Below are 22,198 nucleotides of genomic sequence, written 5' to 3' on the forward strand. Positions count from 1 at the left end.
TTGAAACTTACCTGAAGAATGCTCTAGTAGCCCAGGCAGATACTTCTCTATCACATGCAGCATTAGAACAGGCCAAGATAAGGCAAGTGGCACAGGCCTGATCCTCCTAAGGCATATTATACTATTAGTGTGGTAACTTATATCAAGTTGATAAGAAATGTACAGAAGTTATATTGTTCAATAACTAAATGATAAATACTTTTTGCGTTATTTTATTTAGAAGGCAAGGAAATCAGCTCTTCCCAATTACAGACAGGAAGTGAATCACAGTGAGGCATCCCACTGTAGCAGGTAAGTTTTTGTTACATACAGTTTTTGCAAACTCAGTATGATTACTGGTAGGAAACAATCTCCATGTCTGTCACCTAATTATGACTAAGATTCATGTAATTTCTACAGAAGACTGTCTGAAGAAAAAAATCTATACAAATAATGGTTTGCATATTCTCATGGCATGTTAAAATATCACTTTGTATGTCATATCAAAGCACAGGGGAGTAGATTACAGTGAACATTCACTACAGATACTAATCAGTTCCATTTAATTACAAATTAAAATTGTAATCCACAATAGCTTCCTTCCTCCTTGTTTGTTATTTACCTTAAACAAAAAATAGACCAATTGTAAACATTTCTACTGGCCTTCAGAATGCAAAAACCTCTTGTAGTGTAGGAATCTAACTTTTTTTTAGAAACTTTCTCCCCTGCTCTTAAATGAACTCCTTTCCTAAACCAGAGAACTGCATTATACTTCTGCATACATATAAGACATATAAGAATTTCAGGGAAAGTGATTTACACTTCCATTTTTAGATATCACAAAGTGAGAAGTTATTTCTCATTATACAATCTTGTTTTATGTAGACAATACAGGAGGAAAAGCTAATACTTTAATTGATAAATGAAATGTTAACTAGAAGTTTATAGCAACAACAAAAAGATGCTAAAGAAAGTAATTAGATTTACATAAATATTACAAATCTTCCATTTTTCGTAAAAGGTCAAAAGTTCTTACCTGATGCAACTTGAAAAATCTTTCAATCTCTTCTCCATCTCCACCTATATTGCTAACAAGCAGATGACGCAGCTGATCAACAGGTCTGAGTTTATGAAACATAAAGCTCCCCTAAAAGTAACCCAAAATGAGTTAGAATAAAGTTGTCTTTACTCTGGCCATCCCAACATCCCCTCCCCACAGTGCTTCTCTTTAGAGTTCTGAATTTTCCTTTGTTGCACTATTGGATCAAAATATAACGTGAATGGTGCCTAAAGCCCCGTTCCCACTCACCTGCAGAAAATTCTCTAGCAAGTCTAGGAAAGGCAGGAATAATACTGCAATGGCTATAAACTCTCCATAAACTGAATTAATTTTGCTGTTCTTAGCCTAACATGAAGCATACAACACAAACGTATAGCAAGTATACACAGAAAAGAAAGGCTTTATGTATCTTGCAAATCCTCAAAACGGCCTGGAAGAAAAATGCTTGAAGAATTCAGGATGAAGGGCACGGTAAGACTCTACAATCAGGTTGTAGCGAGGTGGGGGCTGGTCTCTTCTCCCAGGTAGCAAGCAACAGAACAAGAGGAAATGGCCTCAAGTTGTGCTAGGGGAGGTTTAGACTGGATATTAGAAAAATTTCTTCATGGAGAGGATGGTTAGGCATTGGAACAGACTGCCCAGGGAAGTGGTGCAATCACAGTCCCTCAAGTATTCAAAAAACCTGTGGATGTGGTGCTTAGGGATATGGTTTAGAGATGGACCTGGCAGTTAGGTTAACGGTTGGGCTTGATGATCTCAGAGGTCTTTTCCAACCTTAATGATTCTATGATCTTGCCTGCATCCATACTAACTACTGGAGAGGTAGTGCCTTTAACAAAACAGCTGCTATTAAACAAATGCAGGTTGAGTCTAGAGGTTGCAAGACATTAATAATTAAACATATTTTTTTTTTAATTGCTTATTGGTCAAGATATTAAATGCCCTAGAATATTGCTAAATGTAATCAGAAAAGAGAAATAGAAAAGTTAATTTCTTTTTTTTTGGTGGGTTTTTGTTTCTAAAACCCTTTCAAAAAACCATTTTGGGACTTCTTCTATGACAAAGAAGAAATTATTTATTCAAATTTCAATCGCCAACAATATCTACTCAAACTATATTTTCTGGGCAGCCAGTGTCTGTTTCAGCTTCATATAATCATGAGTATAACTAAGGTTAAAAGAACTTCTTAGACGATTTGTATCTACAAGGGTCTCAGGAGACCAACAAAAACTATTAATACACTGTACAAGAGAAGCTGACCCAATAGCTTTGAGTAAATTTAAAATAGATACAGATGGTTTCAGCAATCTTCTTCCTTATTCCTTTCTATGTTCAGAATATAATCCTTAAAACATATCCAAAATGAATAAACATTTACAGGTTTAGATCAGTCTTCTAACTTTGTACTTACTCTTCTGATTTTCTATATTAAGAAAAGTAATACTTACCTGGGCTGAAAGCAAAACAAACTTCTTAGGTGGCAGCATGTGCTGCTGCACAACAACAGGTGAATCAGTTATTGGAATAATATCTTTATTCAGCGGTGTTACAATCTTCTGAACTTTAAATTCATCGATAGCAGAAAGAGCCCAGGAATGTCCATCAACACGGGTGGTCATCTGAACAACAGATAGGTATTATCCAAAGTTTGGTAACAGACATGGGTTTTGTACATCCATGGTGATATTTTACTATTTACCATTTAAAGTTACACAGAATAGAATCTACTCTTGACACAAGAAAACCCAAATAAGCAAGTTCTTGTATCGTCTAACAGAAGGTTACCACCAAATTTACAGCTATCTACATATACACTGGTGCTTTTGGGAGACAGGGAATAATATACTGCTTCTTTTGGAGGACAAGGATAGCGTTTTGCATTTAAACATAAAACAACTTGCAAAGTGGGATCCTTTAATACTGCCACAATATAAACAGAAACAGTATGCTAACCATATCAGAACTAAGTACCAAAAGTATCATGAATTTAAATTATTTCTTGAAGAACCAAAAAATGCTGCAACTGAATCATAAAGACTTCCACAGTTGGCAGCAGTACTTCAAATATAACGTAGGAAGAGACATACAGTAGCGAAGACATTCCAGAAAACTGTGTATGCTGACAAGGAAGAACTGCTGCTCAAGAACAGGCTGCAGTTTTGTTTGGGAAACCTAGATGTCTGTTACTGTCAAATGCCTTGGAACAAAGAAAGAAGTCAGCACTTGGGATATTTATGTGTAAGTTTTTGCAGGGAAGGGATCTGGAGTAATTATAAAGCTCCTTTGTAAGTTATTAAAACAGCAGATAAATCAAAACCTGACTTTGAAACTTTTAACTTATACAGTCTCTGCATTCACTTCAACTCTACCACTGCTCCCCCAAGAATACTATTTTTGACATGTCACTCCTCTACTTCAGCAAAAGACTTCAGACTTCCTTCAGAGCTGGAATACATGAAATGTTCTCCCTGAACTGATGCATAAGACAACGAACCCCCTCCAAACCCCTCTTAAAAACCAAATTATGTAACAATTAGGAAAATCGGAAAAAAAAAGTGAAATAATGAAGAGATTAATAATTTCTGAAATTTAATGAAGACATGGAGTATCAGTTTACATAAAGAAACCCTAGAATTTCTAGCACCTACATTTTAAACAATCTTTGCCAAATTTTATTCTCATCAACAAACACCACTATCGACTGTGGACCATGTCTTCCTGGGCTTGTGCACAATATGCAGCATGCTATAGACAACAATGTTTTCAAATATGTTAATTAGAAGTCAAGTCTTAGAAGTCAAGGCAATTGCTTTTGATACATAGCTTGGATGAACCTAGAAAGTACGGCTGAACTAGGAATTGCTATTAAGAGATGAGTTCCCATTCACTGACAAAACTGCCAACTAATTTTTTTTGCTTTGAAGCATATTGATTAGTAGCTTTTTAAGTGTTTCCGAACTCCTTATGGAAGTTATGTGAACTACCCATTTCTTGCAGTTAGTATTATTCAAGCATCTGTTATCAGAGAGGAAAAAATAGTATCTAGATTCCATCAAAATTGTATAAAAGTTTGCTTTACTACCTGTGTTTCCATCATTGGCTTTTGAAAAGGGAAAGAATCATGATTGATACACCACAGGATGTCATTATCCTCATTTTCTGAAGCTGCCATCAGCAGGATTCCTAGCAAGAACCACAATATTAAGTTTGTATTAGAAGCAATAATTGTGCATTAGACACAAAATCATTCCTTGTTTAGTGAAAATCAATCTTTAGAATCATAGAATCGTTAAGGTTGGAAAAGACCCTTAAGATCATCGAGTCCAACCATTAACCTAGCACTGCCAAGTCCACCAATAAACCATGTCCTCAAGCACCACGTGTACCCTTCTTTTAAATACCTCCAGGGATGGGGACTCAACCACTTCCCTGGGCAGCCTCTTCCAGTGCCTGACTACCCTTTTGGTGAAGAAGTTTTTCCTAATATCCAACCCAAACCTCCTCTGGCACAACTTGAGGCCGTTTCCTCTCGTCCTGTCGCTTGTTACTTGGGAGAAGAGACCGACCCCCACCTCGCTACAGCCTCCTTTCGGGTAGCTGTAGAGAGCAAGAAGGTCTCCCCTCAGCCTCCTCTTCTCCAGGCTAAACAACCCCAGCTCCCTCAGCCGCTCCTCATAAGACTTGTGCTCCAGACCCTTCACCAGCTTCACTGCCCTTCTCTGGACACGCTCCAGCACCTCCATGTCCTTCTTGCAGTGAGGGGCCCAAAACTGAACACAGGATTCGAGGTGTGGCCTCACCAGTGCTGACTACAGGGGCACTCTCACCTCCCTGGTCCTGCTGGCCACACTATTCCTGATAGAAGCCAGGATGCCATTGGCCCTCTTGGCCACCTGAGCACACTGCTGGCTCATGTTCAGGCAGCTGTCAACCAACACCCCCAGGTCCTTTTCCGCCAGGCAGCTCTCCAGCCACTCCTCCCCCAGCCTGTAGCGTTGCATGGGGTTGTTGTGACCCAAGTGCAGGACCAGGCACTGAGCCTTGTTGAACCTCATACAGTTGGCCCCTGCCCATCGATCCAGCCCGTCCAGGTCCCTCTGCAGGGCCTTCCTGCCCTCCAGCAGATCAACACTTCCACCCAACTTGGTGTCATCTGCAAACTTACTGAGGGTGCACTCAATCCCCCTTTAAGTCCTAATCATACAATTTGAACAACAAATATCTCCTGAGTTTGTATGTCATAGGCTTCTTCAAAAGGTCACTTTTAACACCATTTGCCATCTACTCTAAAAGGTACAAACAAAAATGAGCCAAAAATACATAGAACACGCCTCAAAAATGAGACGTTTAAAGAAATCATGGATGAAAAGTCACCTGGAAATGACTTCCAAGTATAAAAATCAGTATGCATGACTAAAAGGGCCAGCAACATAGAGACATTCCCCCCCACACAAACGTTTCTGCAGCACTTTTAAAAATTCAGCCTACAATCAGAAGTGACATAAAGCTGGAACCATCTGGCAGCTGTTTTGTATCTTATATGGTATCAGTAGCTAAACGAGTCAATAAATAAACAACAGTCAGCACACACTAAGCTCAGCATGAGAGGCACTAAATAGGCAAGAAACATATTCTATCCCCTGCTTTGAAGAAATAATCACACATGGCTAGAGACATGTAGGTGAATTTGAACACATTAAATCTATTTTATGGGGAGATCAGAAGAAAAAAAGGTTGATTAACACATGAACAGAGTTCTCTGCACAAACACTGCACCTTGCAGAAGAACTAAGTTCCGAAAAATATGACAACCTTCCACTTCCAAAAACTGTCCCACTAACACACAGAAGCCATCTTAGTTCTCAGTTATTCCCACTGCTTTGAACTCCCCAATGTAAAACCAGTGTGATAGTGCTGTCACCAAAAAAAACCCAACCAACCAACCAACCAACCAACCAAAAAAAATCAGTCTCATCTGAGCCATGTTCCACTGCTTACCTTTGCTATAAAGAGCCCTGTGAACCTTTGCGGGCTTCTCCACGTTAGAAGAAGCTGAAAATCCGGGCGGCAAACGGACATGCACCAAGGTTAACATGGAGGGACGAGCTGTTGGATGCTTAAATTGTGAAGTACTAAAATACAGTCGGACACCTGAACAAAAGATAAAAAAAGATCACAATTTTGCTAAACTGTGCAGATGCCATTTATCAGTTTAGAAGCGGGGGAATTAGCACTGCTTTCCTACCTGCATGTGTGATTGCTAGTAGTTGACAGTCTATGGATTCAGAATTTTCAATCACTGCTATTTGAACAATAGGCTTAAATACAGAACGATCTATTGTTCTAAAAAACAAAACAAAAAAACCCCCATACACTCTCAAACCAAAGAAATAAGCAAACAACATTCTCCAAAATATAATGTGAAACTATTGGCCTTAAAGGAAGCCTCTCACATCATAATTGTCATAAATATACCTGGCAATGCTCCCAGCAGCAGCAACTATCGCATTTTGTGAAAGAGAAGTAACCCTGGTCATTCCTTGACCATCTTGTCCCAAATCATAAACCTGCAATTCAATAACACAGCTTAGTGATTTATGGTTGAATTAATTAATACAGCCTCATCTACGCAGCAGCAACTCAAGCTCTATTTTTATTTCGTCCTCATGATTCCGTATAATTGAGGTGAAGATCAAAATACTACTCTTTCCTCAGAAGAAAGTATTTTAGATCTTTAGCACACACTTTGTTGCAAAAAAAAAACCAAAAACCTGGAATAATATCCTGACATACCTACAGAGAATTTCCAGGTACTGAGGAAAACATAAAAAGTTATATACACAATAGTAACATAGCCAACAGTCATTAGAAGAGGTCACATACTTGCAGCACTCCTTTTTCTGAGCGGGTGTATAAGATATTTCGAGAGTTGTCAATGGCGATTTGAACTACAGGATCTGTGGAGGCAGGGGAAAAAGGGAGAACCAGCAAATGAACACTGGATTTGGTGAAAACAAGTTTGAGACAGAGTATCTATAAAATAATTCATTGTAGAGTTAACACTAACTTTAGTCATAAATGTCAAACTTTCCAGGCTTTGGAAAGAAATTATCCTGAACTAGACACACAAACAAGTGACCTGATTTTTATAATCATCAGCCACTGCAAGTTTCATTGACAATAACAAAATACTCTGAATGAGGAAACTATGGAGTCTGACTTCTTGGTAATATTATTTAAAAGGTTACATTATACTATTGGGTAAGTCTTTAACATCAGTACTTACCATCCTCTGAGAATGTGAACTGTAGCAATGAAGGAATAAGGAAAGACAGCGCGCTCTTTGAATGATTGATTTTTCTACAGCGCTGGCTAAACCAGCCTGCTTCAGCCTACAATTTGAAACAAATACAGCATTGAAAGAAAAACCAAAACAAAATCCAAACTAGTAGTTACATTAAAAAAGGTTGTTTACAGGACAAGTATGAAAACAAGTAAAAATCTAACTACACATCATTGACTTAATTGAAAAAGTATGTACTATTCAATTGAAAGAGATATGTGATCATTAAAAGGAAAATTTTACACACAAAAGGGTGCAGGATGTCAGAATTTTAATTTTTGAAGTTGACCAAAGCTGCATTGCTATTCCTCATATAATTATGACTACTTGAAAGAAAATGCATCTACACTAAGACATCAGAGCTGTTGTGCAACCAAGCCACGCAACATAATCGTGGTAGAAAAAAAGACGGCAAACCTCACGTTTTAGAACTCTCAGTGCATAGATCCCACAACCACGAAACAATGAAAAATGCCTGTGCGTAAAACCTATAGTCACCTGGTATGCTACTTCATATAAGCAGCCATCTTTTCCAGCCAAAAAGATACGCCCGTTATCAGTGGATGTTATTGCCAGAATGTAAGTATTGTCAGTAGGGAGCGAATAGAGAGGGTCTGGTAGCAGCTGCATTCCGCCTGACATACTGTCATTGAGAGATCCAGTACCTTAAATAAACAAACAAACAAACAAATCCTCTTTAGTTTTTAAGTTGTTCTAATAAATATTACAGGTCTGTGATAAGAAGCATTTTGGAAAACAGGAAAAATTACAGCTAATTTCATAATTACTCAACACATTCTGGAATAGCTATTCTCCAAAGTAAACTGCAGAGTAACAAAGCTTCTGTTATTTTTTAAAAAAAAAAAAAAAAAAGTGAATTCTCCGTATAAGTTTCCAAGTAAGGAAATGCAATGTTTTTCATTTCTATACGCTGTCACCTCTGCTAAATTGTGACAAGTCTAAAACTCAGATTTCTACTTTTTTTCTCTTTCACATCAAGATAGTATAAAAACAGAACAAAAGATTGTAATCCTCTCACTTTCTCCAAACCATTCTGTATTTTCTCTCTTAATATAAATGGCATAAAAAAATGGTATCAGGTTCTCAATTTTTGTGGCTGGAATACAAATGCCAACCAGGTTAGTCAACTGGATTGACCAGTTCCAAGATTCATGCTCATCTCTGCTCTCCCTCTCCAACATCCTGTTTAATTAACACGAGTACTTGTTTCAATAGCTCTTTTTATGTTAAACAGGTGAATAATACAACTCAACGTTCCTATCGGAGTCCATGATCCAGCAAGCATACACCCCATAAAAATTATTTCCCCCTGTCTGTAACATGATTTAAAAATTAGCAAAGCACTTAGCACATGGTTTTGTTTTTCTTGGTTTTTTGTTTTTTGTTTTTTTTTTAAATAGCTACTAATAAAGCAGCCATGTGTACTTGTCAATGCACAACTGAGAAGGAGAGGAGAAGCGAGAATTACCTCCTTGTATATTAGCACAGCTGAGCCCTAAAATCACAATATCCACGGGGGTAGCCAGAACAAGTAAGTGTCGTACATGAGGCTGGAAGATACCTAAAGAAGGTGAGAAAATAAAATTTTAGTTTGTAGCCAACCTCTCAGACCACAATAACGTATCCAATGTATCCATTGTAAAGGCACATTGAGTGATTAGAGGGAATATTCATATTTAAGACCTAATGATCTGTGAAACTCTAGAATTAGAAAGGGGTATCAATCAGCATTTCAGCTTCCAGTTCATGAAATATAGCATCTTTAAAATGACATTTTTCTTATTGCCAATTCAAGTTTGACTTCAATGTTATCTAAGCAGTACCTACCAAAAGAACTGGGAGGGCTATAAACCAGGATCTCATGAAAGTTATCACTTGAATGTGTAAATTTATAAACAGTACAAATGTTAGAGTACGATGTGGCAAAAAAATGCAAGCTTATCAGTGCAAATGGCTGTTAAACAATACATTATTTTTGGCTTGTAATTAATTTCATAATGTTTCTAAAAATGAAACAAATCCATACATCGTGTATACATATACACACACAAACCACAGATTTTCACATATGCATAAAAAAATCATGTATAGAAGGTTCAGTAACTGCCTAATTCTAGTCACTGTCATGTATTCCTTACCTCCCTTTGGCTTTACAAGACCCACTGCAAGAATAGTTTCACTAAGGCCATCGAAATAAGCAAGATCTCCCCTGTCAACAAAGAAGAAAAAAAAACCCCAAACCCTGCATAAAACTTGTCACATAGTATCACATAATAACAAAGTATATAAAATCAGATTCTGTACATTTAAATACATAGTACATGTACATACACGTACATTAATACTTATTGTAACACTCTGAAGCCATCTACGTCTTTTGCTCTGGATGAAAGCAGGTCCAGCAGAATGGAACGACAGAGAAGTGTCACAGCAAAACTATATAGGCAATCATTTGAGCTGCTTGGAGCCCCTATAGCTGAGCTTCCAACCTGAAACCCAACTGCAGTGTTTCATATTTTTGGATTTTATTAATTAATAGAGTCTACTCTGAATTGCATAATGCAGCATCTGTAATGCTGATTAAACATCAAGAGTGAGGAACTTACATGATGTTTTTTTTCCCATGAAAATAATCTAAAGCAAGAATTCCCAACCTCCTCCCCAGCACCTTATGATTAACATCATGTAGTGTTGTTTTATTTGGGGAACGTATTTAATACACTGTGACACAATATAATCATATGGATAGGAGCTATGTGAGCCACAACCTGAACTTTAATCTTCTTGTGAAATGTAACTATATGTATAAAGCAATTCTTAGTAAAAGAATTCCTACTATAGAGGCGAATAAAGAGCAAACCTGCAAATTGTAAACATATCACTGCCATTTGAAAATATAATGAAATTATTTTCAGTTTCATGCATCCTTAAAATAAGCTAGGCAGGAGAGCTTCAATCACAATACGTCAAAGTACTAATGCTGTATTACTTACCATTGTGGGAATGACTGGCCACTGTACATGCATCAGAGTACTTACTAAATCTACTTATAAAAGTTAGGCAATTAGTATAACTTTTTTCTACTTTTTTGGCATAAGCAAAGCCCTGGCATAAATACAGCAATAACTTTAGGATATTAGCTATGTCTAACCCTAAGTAACTACATTTTCCTTTCCTTCATCCCTAGATGATTTGGCAGCAATATTACTAGCTCTTAAAAATCCTTACACACTTATTATTCAAATCTTTTAGTAAAACCTAAAAGGAATCAAAATAAGTTAAACTGAACAGCATACCTCTGTGCTATCAGTAAACCATCTCCCACTACTGCAATCGCTTAATTCTGGTATAATACCAACGAAATATCATCAGGAATGTGTTCTCTACATACCCGTCTTCATAGTTCCACATAAAAATGTCACTGTCGATAGTCAGCCAAGCTCTGCTGATTTCTGGAAATACTCCCATCATACAATTGCACTGCATATCTGAAGCACTGCTGATGTAAGGACTAAATGTATTTTGGCTAGCAAAGGCAAAATCCCTTTGGGGGCATTTAAAAAAAATTAATATTATTTTATATACAGTAGTACACAAACGATGTACCCTAAACATTCAAAGTTCTTCATATAGAAACTAATTCCACCAGCAACTCTACACAAATGGACCTTGTTACCACTTGAAGCCTTATAAAGGGAATGTGAACAATATCAAAGTTCATTACTAGGAGTCTGACAGAAAGATCAGGGAAGAAGATTATGGAAGAAAAAAGTTCAGTTCTAATGTAATGACTTACACAACCTAACACATTATTTTTCATCAGGATACGTCCAAACTGCTCCACTAGCTCTGGAGGAAGTGGGACTCTGCGAACTGAGCTGATCTCTGGAAGATTAGGTATTGACAGCAAACCTGGTCCTTGCAAAGGATAATCCATATCTGACATACCAGAAACAGTAGGGCTACCTGCAATTAAGAGGAAAAAAAAAAAAAAAGCCAAAACGATTAGATTTCTTACAAAGAATGAAAAATTTACAAAAAAGGTTTATATTCTCGTTCTGTGTCTTTACCTGATTGTTTCCTAATTTGTGAAATCTGAATTAGATTAATAGCATTTCCCATTTTACTTTAGATGAATAATACAGGCCTTCAGACTACGCAGAAAAAATGCCTTGATGCTGCACAGACTTCAAGCATTTAAATACCGCTACTCACACGATGTGTGAACAAAGTTTTCTGCAGGAGCAGGACCATAAACAATAAATCTAAACCTCAAATCAGACACAAGCAAATGAATTTGCAAATAAACACAATAACTCATTTGGACCCCAGCCTATTCTTTACCCCATTTTTACTGTGATACTCTCCAGCTCTTTTTTCATTGTATGGCCAGACATTAGATATGTCATGTGAACAAGCCAGGAGCACATTCCTTCACCTAGAAAAGCTGATCTGTGCTCCCAGTATCAAGTTAAAATAGCCATATATACCCATTATTTTATGTGACATGTATCCATGATGCTGCTAGAGCAGTTACACTTTGGCCATGCACGTCACATCGTATCATAACAGAAAACAGACTCTTTGCTTGTATCCTGATACCTACTGGATATATATTAATTAGGTCATCTATAGCTCTACAGTGCCTCTTCACAGACCACTTTGCCAAACAGCTGGCACCAATGAAGTAGGCTGTCTCGATGTTTTAAGAACAAATGTCTGAGAGGAGGCATGCCTTACATCATAACTACACGTGGCATACAGCTATAGAAAAAGGGAAGGCACTCAGAGGCTTAAGAGAGATTTTCAGGCTGCTTGTAACTTAGGGATGGTGCTGGGCACTTAGTGACCCTAAGAGCATTCTGCAACAGACTTCCCAATAGACAGAATGGAAAACAAGTGCCATTTTCTTCACCTTCTGGAGGCAGTCTGGTTGAGAGAGTCCCTTGGGAGGCAGTCCTGAACGGCAAAGGAGTCCAGGAAGGCTGGACGTTATTCAAGAAGGAAATCTCAAAGGCGCAGGAGCAGGCTGTCCCCATGTGCCGCAACTCAAGCAGGCGGGGGAGAAGACCGGTCTGGCTGAACAGAGAGCTTTGGCTAGAACTCAGGAAAAAAAGGAGAGCCTACCACCTTTGGAAGAAGGGGCAGGCAACTCAGAGGGACTACAAGGATGTTGTGAGGTTATGCAGGGAGAAGATTAGAAAGGCAAAGGCCCAGCTGGAACTTAAACTGGCCACCGGCGTTAAAGACAACAAAAAAAGTTTTTATAAATATGTTAGTGACAAAAGGAGGGCCAGGGAGAATCTCCCTCCTTTGTTGGATACAGAAGGCAACCTTGCCACGAAGGATGAGGAGAAGGCAGAGGTACTTAATGCCTTCTTTGCCTCAGCCTTCAATAGTCACACTGGTCATCCTCGGGGTTTTCAGGCCCCTGAGCTGGGAGATGGAGATAGGATGCAGAATGAAGTCCCAGTTGCTGAAGAGGTGGCAGTCACCGACCTGCTCCTCCACCTGGATGCTCACAAGTCCATGGAGCCAGACGGGATCCACCCGAGGATACTGAGGGAGCTGGCAGAGGAGCTGGCCAAGCCATTCTCCATCATTTATCAACAGTCCTGGTCAACCGGGGAGGTCCCAGATGACTCAAAGTTAGCAAATGTGACACCCATCTACAAAAAGGGTCGGAAGGAGATCTGGGGAACTACGGGCCTGTCAGCCTGACCTCGGTGCTGGGGAAGGTCATGGAGAAGATCATCTTGAGTGCCATTATGCAGCAAGTGCGGGACAACCAGGGGATCAGGCTCAGCCAGCGTGGGTTTATGAAAGGGAGGTCCTGCTTCACTAACCTGGTCTCCTTCTATGACAAGGTGACCCGCTTAGTGGATGAGGGGAAGGCTGTGGATGTTGTCTACTTGGACTTTAGTAAGGCCTTTGACACTGTCTCCCACAGCATTCTCCTGGAGAAGCTGGCTGCTCATGGTTTAGATAAGTGCACTCTGTGCTGGGTTAAAAACTGGCTGGACAGCCGAGCCCAGAAAGTGGTGGTGAATGGAGTCAAATCCAGCTGGCGACTGGTCACAAGTGGTGTTCCCCGGGGCTCAGTACTGGGGCCAGTTCTGTTTAATATCTTTATCAATGATCTGGATGAGGGGATTGAGTGCACCCTCAGTAAGTTTGCAGATGACACCAAGCTGGGTGGGAGTGTTGATCTGCTGGAGGGTAGGAAGGCCCTGCAGAGGGACCTGGACAGGCTGGATCGATGGGCAGGGGCCAACTGTATGAGGTTCAACAAGGCTCAGTGCCTGGTCCTGCACTTGGGTCACAACAACCCCATGCAATGCTACAGGCTGGGGGAGGAGTGGCTGGAGAGCTGCCTGATGGAAAAGGACCTGGGGGTGTTGGTTGACAGCTGCCTGAACATGAGCCAGCAGTGTGCTCAGGTGGCCAAGAGGGCCAATGGCATCCTGGCTTCTATCAGGAATAGTGTGGCCAGCAGGACCAGGGAGGTGAGAGTGCCCCTGTAGTCAGCACTGGTGAGGCCACACCTCGAATCCTGTGTTCAGTTTTGGGCCCCTCCCTACAAGAAGGACATGGAGGTGCTGGAGCGTGTCCAGAGAAGGGCAACGAAATTGGTTAAAGGTCTGGAGCACAAGTGTTATGAGGAGCGGCTGAGGGAGCTGGGGTTGTTTAGCCTGGAGAAGAGGAGGCTGAGGGGAGACCTTCTTGCTCTCTACAGCTTCCTGACACGAGGCTGTAGTGAGGTGGGGATTGGTCTCTTCTCCCAGGTAGCAAGTGCTAGGACAAGAGGAAACAGCCTCAAGTTGTGCCAGAGGAGGTTTGGGTTGGATATTAGGAAAAACTTCTTCACCAAAAGGGCAGTCAGGTACTGGAAGAGGCTGCCCAGGGCAGTGGTTGAGTCTCCATCCCAGAGGTATTTAAAGAACAGATAGATACAGTCCTTGAAGACATGATGTAGATGGACTTGGCAGTTGTAGGTTAACGGTTGGACTTGATGATCTTAAGGGTCTATTCCAACCTTGACGATTCTATGATTCTATGAGATGGGGCTGAGGAGCCAACCCAAGCTCGTTCCTCCCACAGTGCTCCCCCCTGTCCTGGAGAGACCCCACATCCACAACTTTCACCCATGCACCAAAGCGTCCACGACACGCCCCCTCCCCCTCCCCCCCAAGCCTGTGAGCCTTCAGACTCAGCCCTGTCGCCGTCCCCGAGAAGGCAGGGCCAGCAGCCGCTGTCCCCGGGGCCCTGCCAGGGAGGCAGCCGCCACGGGGGCGGGGTGGTGCCCGGCTGGCTGCCCGCTGAGGGCGCCCACCCGCGGCCGGCCGGGCAGGGCCCACCAAGGCCCTGCGGGGGTCGCGGCGCGGCGGGGGGCACCGGCGCGGCTGAGGCGACGAGGGCCGGAGACAGAGGGGTCACCAAGCGCTCCTCACCAGGCGCCGGCACCGCCAGCAGCTCGGACAGGTCCGGGTAGCAGCGATCATCCTGGATCTGCCGGTCGATGATGCGGCCCGCGATCTCCAGCGCCTCCTGGGCGGTGGGCGCCGCGGGGCTCATGGCGGCGGGCATGGCGATGCCGACGGCGATGCCGATGGCGGGGCCGGGACCGGGCCGGTTCGAAGTCCGCGCACGGCCGGAAGGCGCGAGCTCGCCACCCGCCGCTCCGCCACCCGCCAAATCCCGGCAGGCCTTGCGCGCGTGACGCGCTTCCGCCGCGCAGCTTGCCGCTTCCGCCGGCGGGAAAGAGGGGGAAGGGCAGGGCGGCGGGAAGCGGTGGGGCCCGCCCGGCCCCTCAGAAAGGCGGGCGCCGGGGGTCGAGGGTGGCTGGGGAGGAGCTGCCGAAGCCGGGCGTCGGGGCCGCAGTGCCTCCCCGAGGCGCCCGGTGGGCCGCCGCGCCGTCCCTGTGGCCAGCCGAGGGCCAGGCGTGGTCTGTTGTGACGGCCCTCAAAGGCACAGGGCGGCCTGGAGGAGGGCGGCGGGAAGCGGTTCCTGTCAGCGCTCTGTGGGCCTGGGGGGTTCCCCGTCTGCTTGTCTGCTCGGTGGTCGCTGTAGCTGTTGTGGGGCCCCCTGAGACAGCTCAGTCAAAGATAGGATCATAGAATCGTTAAGGTTGGAAAAGACCCTTAAGATCATCAAGTCCAACTGTTAACCCAGCACTGCCAAGTCCACCACTAAACCATGTTGTTGAGCACGACGTCTACCCTGCTTTTAAATCCCTCCAGAGATGGGGACTCAAGCACTTCCCTGGGCAGCCTGGTCCAGTGCCTGACTGCCCTTTCGGTGAAGGAGTTTTTCCTAATATCCAACCTAAACCTCCCCTGGCGCAGCTTGAGGCCGTTGCCTCTCATCCTATCGCTTTTTACAAGGGAGAAGAGACCGACCCTCACCTCACTACAACCTCCTTTCAGGTAGTTGTAGAGAGTTACAAGGCCTCCCCTCAGCGTCCTCCAAACTAAACCACCCCAGCTCCCTCAGCTGCTCTGCTTCATACTGCCAGCCTGACGTGATACTGTGGCGGGACTGTATACATCAGAGCTATTTAAACATACACAGATTTTGTGTGTAGTGACGCAAGTCAAAAACAGTGAGGGGACTCCCCATCAAAGGCGTGCACAGCGCCTCTGTTTGCAGCCTCGGTGTGGAACAGACTAAATCACCTTTACACCGCACTGACCCGGCATGGCTGCTGTTCTGCCGCCATTTGGCATGACACATCAATGTGACTAGCGGATTGTTAACTTACCAAGGTTGGGCCTCTGTTAAGTGATGTGTCTTCTCCGGACAGCGTAGGCATTCCCAAACGATTGTAGGAAGTCCCAGGGCTGGGTGAAACTTGCTGTGGTGGGTTGACCCTGTCTGGATGCCAGGTGCCCACGAAAGCCGCTCTATCACTCCCCAACCTCAGCTGGACAGGGGAGAAGAAATATAAGAAAAGGCTTGTGGGTCGAGATAAGGACAGTTTAGTGAAAGCAGGAGCAAAGGCCACGTGCGGAAAAGCAAGAGGAAAACAAAAAGATTTTATTCTCTACTTCCCATCAGCAGCGACGTCCAGCCACCCCCCGGGAAGCAGGGCTCCAGCATGTGTAGCAGTTGCTCTGGAGGACCAACGCTGTAAAAACAATGAATGCCGTCCCCCGCCTCCTTTCTCTTAGCTTTTATTACTGAGTGGACGTCACATGGGATGGGATATCCCTTTGGTCAGTCTGGGTCAGCTGTCCTGGCTATGTCCCCTCCCAAGAGACAGCCTTGATGCACCACTCAGCAGCAGCCAAAACATTGGTGTGTTATCAACACCCTTCCAGCTACCAATACAAAGCACAGCACTGTGACGGCTGCTGTGGGGAAAATTAACTCCATCTCAGCCAGACCCAATACACTTGGATTTCAAGGAATGGCTCTGCTTTGTAAATCATGTTTGCTGTTCTGACTGCACTGACTCTCTGCTCCTGGATCGGTCTAGTGCCCATTCTGGAAAGCTTCATCTATGGGAGAGGCACTTGGCATGAGACAGGACACTGCCCCCCACCCTGCTTTCCAAATGGAAAACCTGAAGTTAAGTCCCAAACCCCGCAGGGTTTACATGGCAAAGTGGGAAATTCTCCCTGCATCTTCTCAAGGTTGAGAAGCTGGTGGCCAGTCACCCGTGGGGTTCCCCAGGGCTTGATTTTAGGGCCAGTGCTCTTGAATGTTTTTATAAATGATCTGGATGCAGGAATTGCATGTACATGAAGTAAGTTTGCCGATGATACTAAACTAGGAAGAGCTGTGGACTCCCTTGAGGGTAGAGAGGCCTTACAGAGAGATCTGGATAGACAGGAGATCTGGGCAATCACCAACCGCATGAAATTTAACAAGAGCAAGTTCAGGATTCTCCACCAGGGACAGGGTCATCCTGGTTATACGTACAGATCGAGGGACGAGAGGCTGGAGAGCAGCCAGATCCAGAAAGAGATCCAGAGGTTTGGGCTGATGGCAAGTTGAATATGAGTCAACAGTGTGCCCTGGCAGCCAGAAGGGGCAACCGTGTCCTCGGGTGCACCAAGCACAGCACAGCTAGCTGGACGAGGGAGGCGATTGTCCCACTCCACCCTTCACTGGTGTGGCCCCACCTCAAGTGCTGTGTGCGGTTCTGGGCTCCTCAGCGTAAGGAGGACATCAAACTACTCGAGTGCGTCCAGAGGAGGGTGACCAAGATGGTGAAAGGCCTCGAGGGCAAGAGTCAGGAGGAGCGGCTGAGGTCGCTTGGCTTGCTCAGCCTGGAAAAGAGAAGGGTGAGGCAGCGGAGGGGCGGTGCTGATCTCCCCTCTCTGGCGACCAGCGACAGGACACGAGGAGACGGAATGAAGCTGCATGAGGGGAAGGTCAGGTTGGACATTAGGTTTTTCACCGAGAGGGCGGTCGGTCCCTGGGACAGGCTCCCAGGGAAGCGGTCATGGCACCAAGCCTGCCAGAGCTCCAGGAGCGTCTGGACGACGCGTTTGTCATGTGGCTTATGTCCAGGCGGCCCTGCGAGGAGCAGGCCGTTGGCCTCGGTGACCCTCATGGGTCCCCTCCAGCTCGAGACGTGCCGGGACTCTGCCGAGCTTTGGTCGAGGCCCCCCGAGCAGCGACGGAGGGCGGCACAGGGCCGACGGCCGGCGCCCGCAGCCGGGAGGCTGCACAGGCCGCGGGGCCGGGGCCGGGCCGGGGGGCGGCGCTGGCGGACGGCGCTTCCCCGGCGCCTCGGGCCGCGCCCGGCCGCTTCCTGCCGGCGCCTGTTGTGGTTCCGGGGCAGCCGCAGCATGGAGCCGGCGGCGGAGGGCGGTGAGCGGCGGGGCGGCGCGGGCCGGGCCCAGCCGAGCCCGCCCCGTGCCCCCGGCTGACCCCCGTGGTCTTCTTTCCCCTCTCCTTGCAGACGCTGAGATGCTGGGGGGACCCGACCCGGAGCTGGCGGCCACCATGGGCTTCTCCGGCTTCGGTGCGTTGCGATGCGGGCCGGGGCTGCCGGGCGGCCGGCTGAGGGGCGCGGGGGGCGGCTGCTTGGGGCCGGCGTCCCTTGGTGGGGAGCCGCGGGGGAGGCTGGCGGTTGGAGGTGGAAAGCAAGCGATCGTGCCTGTCCCCCCCCGGTCTGGAGCTGCCGGAGTGCCCGTGGCCAGGGTGAGCCTGTGTTCCAGTCCCCTTTTTCTTCATTTTCAGGGAAAAAAGCTCGGACTTTCGACCTCGAAGCCATGTTTGAGCAAACGAGAAGAACTGCAGTGGAGAGGAGCAGGAAGGTCTTGGGTAAGAAAGGCGACTGTTGTCAGCTAATGCATTTTAAAACGCGTGTTGTTTTTCTGTCTTGGGGTGACGTTTATAAGTGTCTCATACTGGCCTTCTAGAGCAACGAATGCAGTTTTGTTCAAGGGAGACAGTCCTAAACAGCTTGGAGCTTGGTAAATAGTAAAGTTATTAATTTACATATGTTGTCTGAGTGTGTAAGAGCAGTGTGCATGTGCAAGGTCCCTGGTGTGAGACATAGCTTAGAGATACAGGAAAAAGGTGAATTTGAACACAAGACTTTTTTTCTTTTACTTAGCTGTGCATTTATTTTGGAAGAGAAGTTGGTACAGTCAGCTTTAATCTAGAGAGAATAGAATAACAAAGGAGAAATGTGTGTCTTATACCAAACAGCAGGTTATATAGCAGCCCACAAATTTGTCTCTGTCTTGTGCCATGCTGGGAGTGGCTAAGTGGCAATTAAGAAAACATAAGTTCTTGACATAAGTCAAGACATCTTGAACTGCATCTTGAGTGTGTCCCCTCCCTGCCCCCCTCCCCCAAAGGTTTCTAGGCTCTTACCCATAAAGGAAGCACAATGCATTTTGTTGTTTGTAAGATTGATTATTTTACAAAAAATGACAAAGCTTTGTATGTAATTCAGCTGTTTAACTTAGAAACAAATTTTGGAATTCAGAATATAGTAATCAAAAAGGTGTATGTTTTACAGCTTTTTGTGGGGGTGAAGTAATGTGAGCATTCTATTTTCTGATTTCTTAAGATACACTGTTGACTTTTAGCTTTTTGGAATACCTGTGGTAACTTTTGGAAATGTCTCCTCTGCTACCTGAACTGTGGATAAAAAGAACTGAGATCAAAATATGTTTCCTGGTCCTGTATCTTGCAGGTGTTTGTGTTTCTCTACAGAAGAAAATGTTTCCTAGCTTTGCTGCAAAACATGTTTTTCTTTTTAGTTTAGTTAACAAGTAGTGAGCAAAAAAAGAAAGTGATGTTTCTTGTATAGAGAGAAAGTAACTTTTCTCTGCTGAATTGAAGTTCTTCAAGCACTTTTAGAAATCCAGTAGCTGTACCTGTTACCCTGTCATAATCCCACCATTCTTGTTTATACTTTGAAATGGAAGGTTCTCTTTACTTTGATTTTGTTGCAGTGTTCCACGGGAATTCTTTTTCAGTAAGTGAAGTGGGAATAAACCCTTAATACAAACAGCTCTCTGTATTTATTTTCCATAAACTGTATTTAGAGTTCACTTACACCTTTGTATACTTACATACTAATACAGTTCCCTGTGCTATGAAAACTTCAAGAACTCTCTGAAGTAATCGTACTGTTTTAGTGCAGTGTTGAAAATATTGAAATATCAGCATCCTGATACGATCAACTTATATTTGATAGCATGTACAAACTAACAACTGGAAGGTGTTTGCATTTGTCTTGTGATGTTTTGTTTTTCTGAGTGATCATTGCAGTAGCAATGGAAATTTAATTTATATGGAAAAATAATCTATTTTCAGATGAAATCCTTTATTTGCTATTGCCTTTTCAAATATTTCATATAGCACTGAAAATGAGGAAAATTGTCTTTCTGTCCTCAGCAAGCCTCTAATTTTATTATTTTCTAAGAGTCTTGATTATTTGTCATTTATGTGCTCTGCATATTCAGAGGCTCGTGAAAGAGAGAAGGAAGACCAGGCTGAAAAAGAGTTTAGAAGTCTATGCGCTGATTCATCAGCTTCAGCATCCAGTGCAACAGGAGCTGGGTCCACATTAACCCAAAGGTACTTAGATGTGGTGGGAGATTCCATGTAACAGCTTTCTTATCTGAAGAGGGGTTTTGGTGGTTTTTTTTTTATTTTTCGAGAGTATGAGTGTCATTTAAGTTTTGTGAATGTGTCTATGTTATCTGAAGTATTTCAGTGGAAATACTGATTTTTAAATTTTTTTAGCTATGCTTTCTTAATGTTGTGTCAATATTTGTAAATATTGACATTATGTATATTTAATAGTCAGTTTTGCAGTCTCCTCTCTAATCCTGTTGGGTATACTTTTTTAAAAAATAAGAACAGTGTTTTCTGTGGATTTTTTGTGCTGACTTAATGAGCAGCTATTGTTCTCACCTGTAGATAGAATGTACTTGTTCAGGCCTGCTGAAAAAGAAAGCAAAGTGGAGAGCCTCTGTATGCACATTCTATAGAGTAGTGATGGGGTTGAGAAAGTATTTTGTTTTGACTTCAGTCTAAAATTTATTCTCAAACTTGCCAATGTTCGCTTGTTATTGACAAACAATAAATGCTACTGCTTTGACAGTTTGAATTCTGAAATGCTGGGAAATCAAAAGTAGCTGAAGGTAATGGGGGGGCATACAACTCCATTGCGTGGCAGGGATTGCAGAGATCAGTGCACTGTAAATTTTTAGGTTTCTGTATCTATGGAAGTCTAATAACCTGTACAAGACTCTAGTAGACCTATATATGTATCTTATGGGCTGATAGAGTCTCTGTGTGGTAGGTTATTATAAACAAACTCATAGTGTTTCAGACCGTGAAGAAATTTCTGTTACAAAATTTACTTTTTGACTGTTGCTCTATGGAAAACTCAAATGAGCCATGCACTCTCACTGAAATAACTGATCGCACAGTATGCTACCCTATAGATCCTGTGTTATGTCTTGTGCATGAGGGAAAAAAGTTCCGTGCTCCCATTTGCTTTTGATGATCTTAGATACCTATCTGGTGAAATAATGAAGGATCACAAGAATTTAAATGTAATGTGATTGTGTACTGTGTATGGGTGACTTCAATATAAAGAACCAATTAAAACAAATGCTAAGGTGAAACGCGGTCAGGTGATATAGAGCCTTTCTCTAGTCATATCATTTCGCTGGCAAACTTGTCAGAAGAGAACTCCAGGGACTTTGTATAAAGGAAGGTAACAAATACCTTTCAGTATTCTGAGTTATTAGGTAGGCTCTGGTAACTCACCAGCGCTCTGCTGATATTAAGTTTTATTTTTCTTTTTTTGTTTTTACCAAGTGTTGAGAAGGGAGGGCGTGACATGAAAAGCTCTCCTGGAAGTTTTATATTTCCTTGTAAAATATGATATGTAGCTTAGTACTTAGTGCTAAAAACAGGAAGCTAGTGAAGGAGACATGCCATTGTGACTCAGCCTTAATTCAGAGGAACAATCCTACAACCTTCAATTTAAGGCTGAAATATAGGACTCTCAGTAGTTCTTTTTATAATGTAGATTTTAGTTAGTATGAACTTATATATGTAGCTTGTTCTGTTCTCTGAGAATGGCAACACTTTCCTGAATATAACTTTTTTTGAAATCCCAAGTACTTTTAGCTATCACAGTAGCCCTCATACTAATTTCTTAATTGTTAAAAAGGGGTTAGTCAGTCCAAAAAGATGTGAGGAACAGCTACTGATTCTTTTTGCTTTTGAGCTACTCTACTGTAGAGAAATGTTTACCAGAGTTATGGTACTTAAATATTTACACATAAGTATAATAATAATGCTTT

General features: G+C 43.3%; 2 protein-coding genes across 9 annotated transcripts in view; one reads left to right on the plus strand and one right to left on the minus strand.

Annotated features, from left to right (window-relative positions):
- Window positions 1–18,034, minus strand: part of NUP155 (nucleoporin 155) — a 41,393-nt gene extending 23,359 nt beyond the window's left edge. For 3 of the 8 annotated variants that reach the window (XM_082337222.1, XM_082337228.1, XM_082337227.1), the window contains exons 1-15: window positions 14,855–15,088; window positions 11,232–11,369; window positions 10,795–10,891; window positions 9,542–9,612; window positions 8,872–8,964; window positions 7,881–8,047; window positions 7,326–7,431; window positions 6,923–6,996; window positions 6,515–6,606; window positions 6,285–6,382; window positions 6,038–6,190; window positions 4,122–4,222; window positions 2,488–2,658; window positions 1,016–1,126; window positions 12–106 (exon numbers count right to left, since the gene is read on the minus strand). In XM_082337222.1, coding sequence (XP_082193348.1) covers window positions 12–106; window positions 1,016–1,126; window positions 2,488–2,658; window positions 4,122–4,222; window positions 6,038–6,190; window positions 6,285–6,382; window positions 6,515–6,606; window positions 6,923–6,996; window positions 7,326–7,431; window positions 7,881–8,047; window positions 8,872–8,964; window positions 9,542–9,612; window positions 10,795–10,891; window positions 11,232–11,369; window positions 14,855–14,990 — 1,703 coding nt within the window. In that variant the 5' untranslated portion in view covers window positions 14,991–15,088. Of the gene's footprint in view, window positions 1–11; window positions 107–1,015; window positions 1,127–2,487; window positions 2,659–4,121; window positions 4,223–6,037; window positions 6,191–6,284; window positions 6,383–6,514; window positions 6,607–6,922; window positions 6,997–7,325; window positions 7,432–7,880; window positions 8,048–8,871; window positions 8,965–9,541; window positions 9,613–10,794; window positions 10,892–11,231; window positions 11,370–12,318; window positions 12,483–14,854; window positions 15,089–16,164; window positions 16,327–17,327 lie in introns of those variants that run through there. The other 5 variants (XM_082337221.1, XM_082337224.1, XM_082337223.1 and 2 more) reach the window with 5 other exon arrangements.
- A 114-nt stretch (window positions 18,035–18,148) lies between these two features.
- Window positions 18,149–22,198, plus strand: part of WDR70 (WD repeat domain 70) — a 139,439-nt gene continuing 135,389 nt past the window's right edge. The window contains exons 1-4 of the mRNA XM_082336772.1: window positions 18,149–18,224; window positions 18,316–18,378; window positions 18,597–18,680; window positions 20,339–20,453. Coding sequence (XP_082192898.1) covers window positions 18,203–18,224; window positions 18,316–18,378; window positions 18,597–18,680; window positions 20,339–20,453 — 284 coding nt within the window. The 5' untranslated portion in view covers window positions 18,149–18,202. The remainder of the gene's footprint in view (window positions 18,225–18,315; window positions 18,379–18,596; window positions 18,681–20,338; window positions 20,454–22,198) is intronic.

Source organism: Platalea leucorodia (assembly GCF_965183815.1).
Source record: "Platalea leucorodia genome assembly, chromosome: Z".
Classification (NCBI taxonomy): domain Eukaryota; kingdom Metazoa; phylum Chordata; class Aves; order Pelecaniformes; family Threskiornithidae; genus Platalea; species Platalea leucorodia.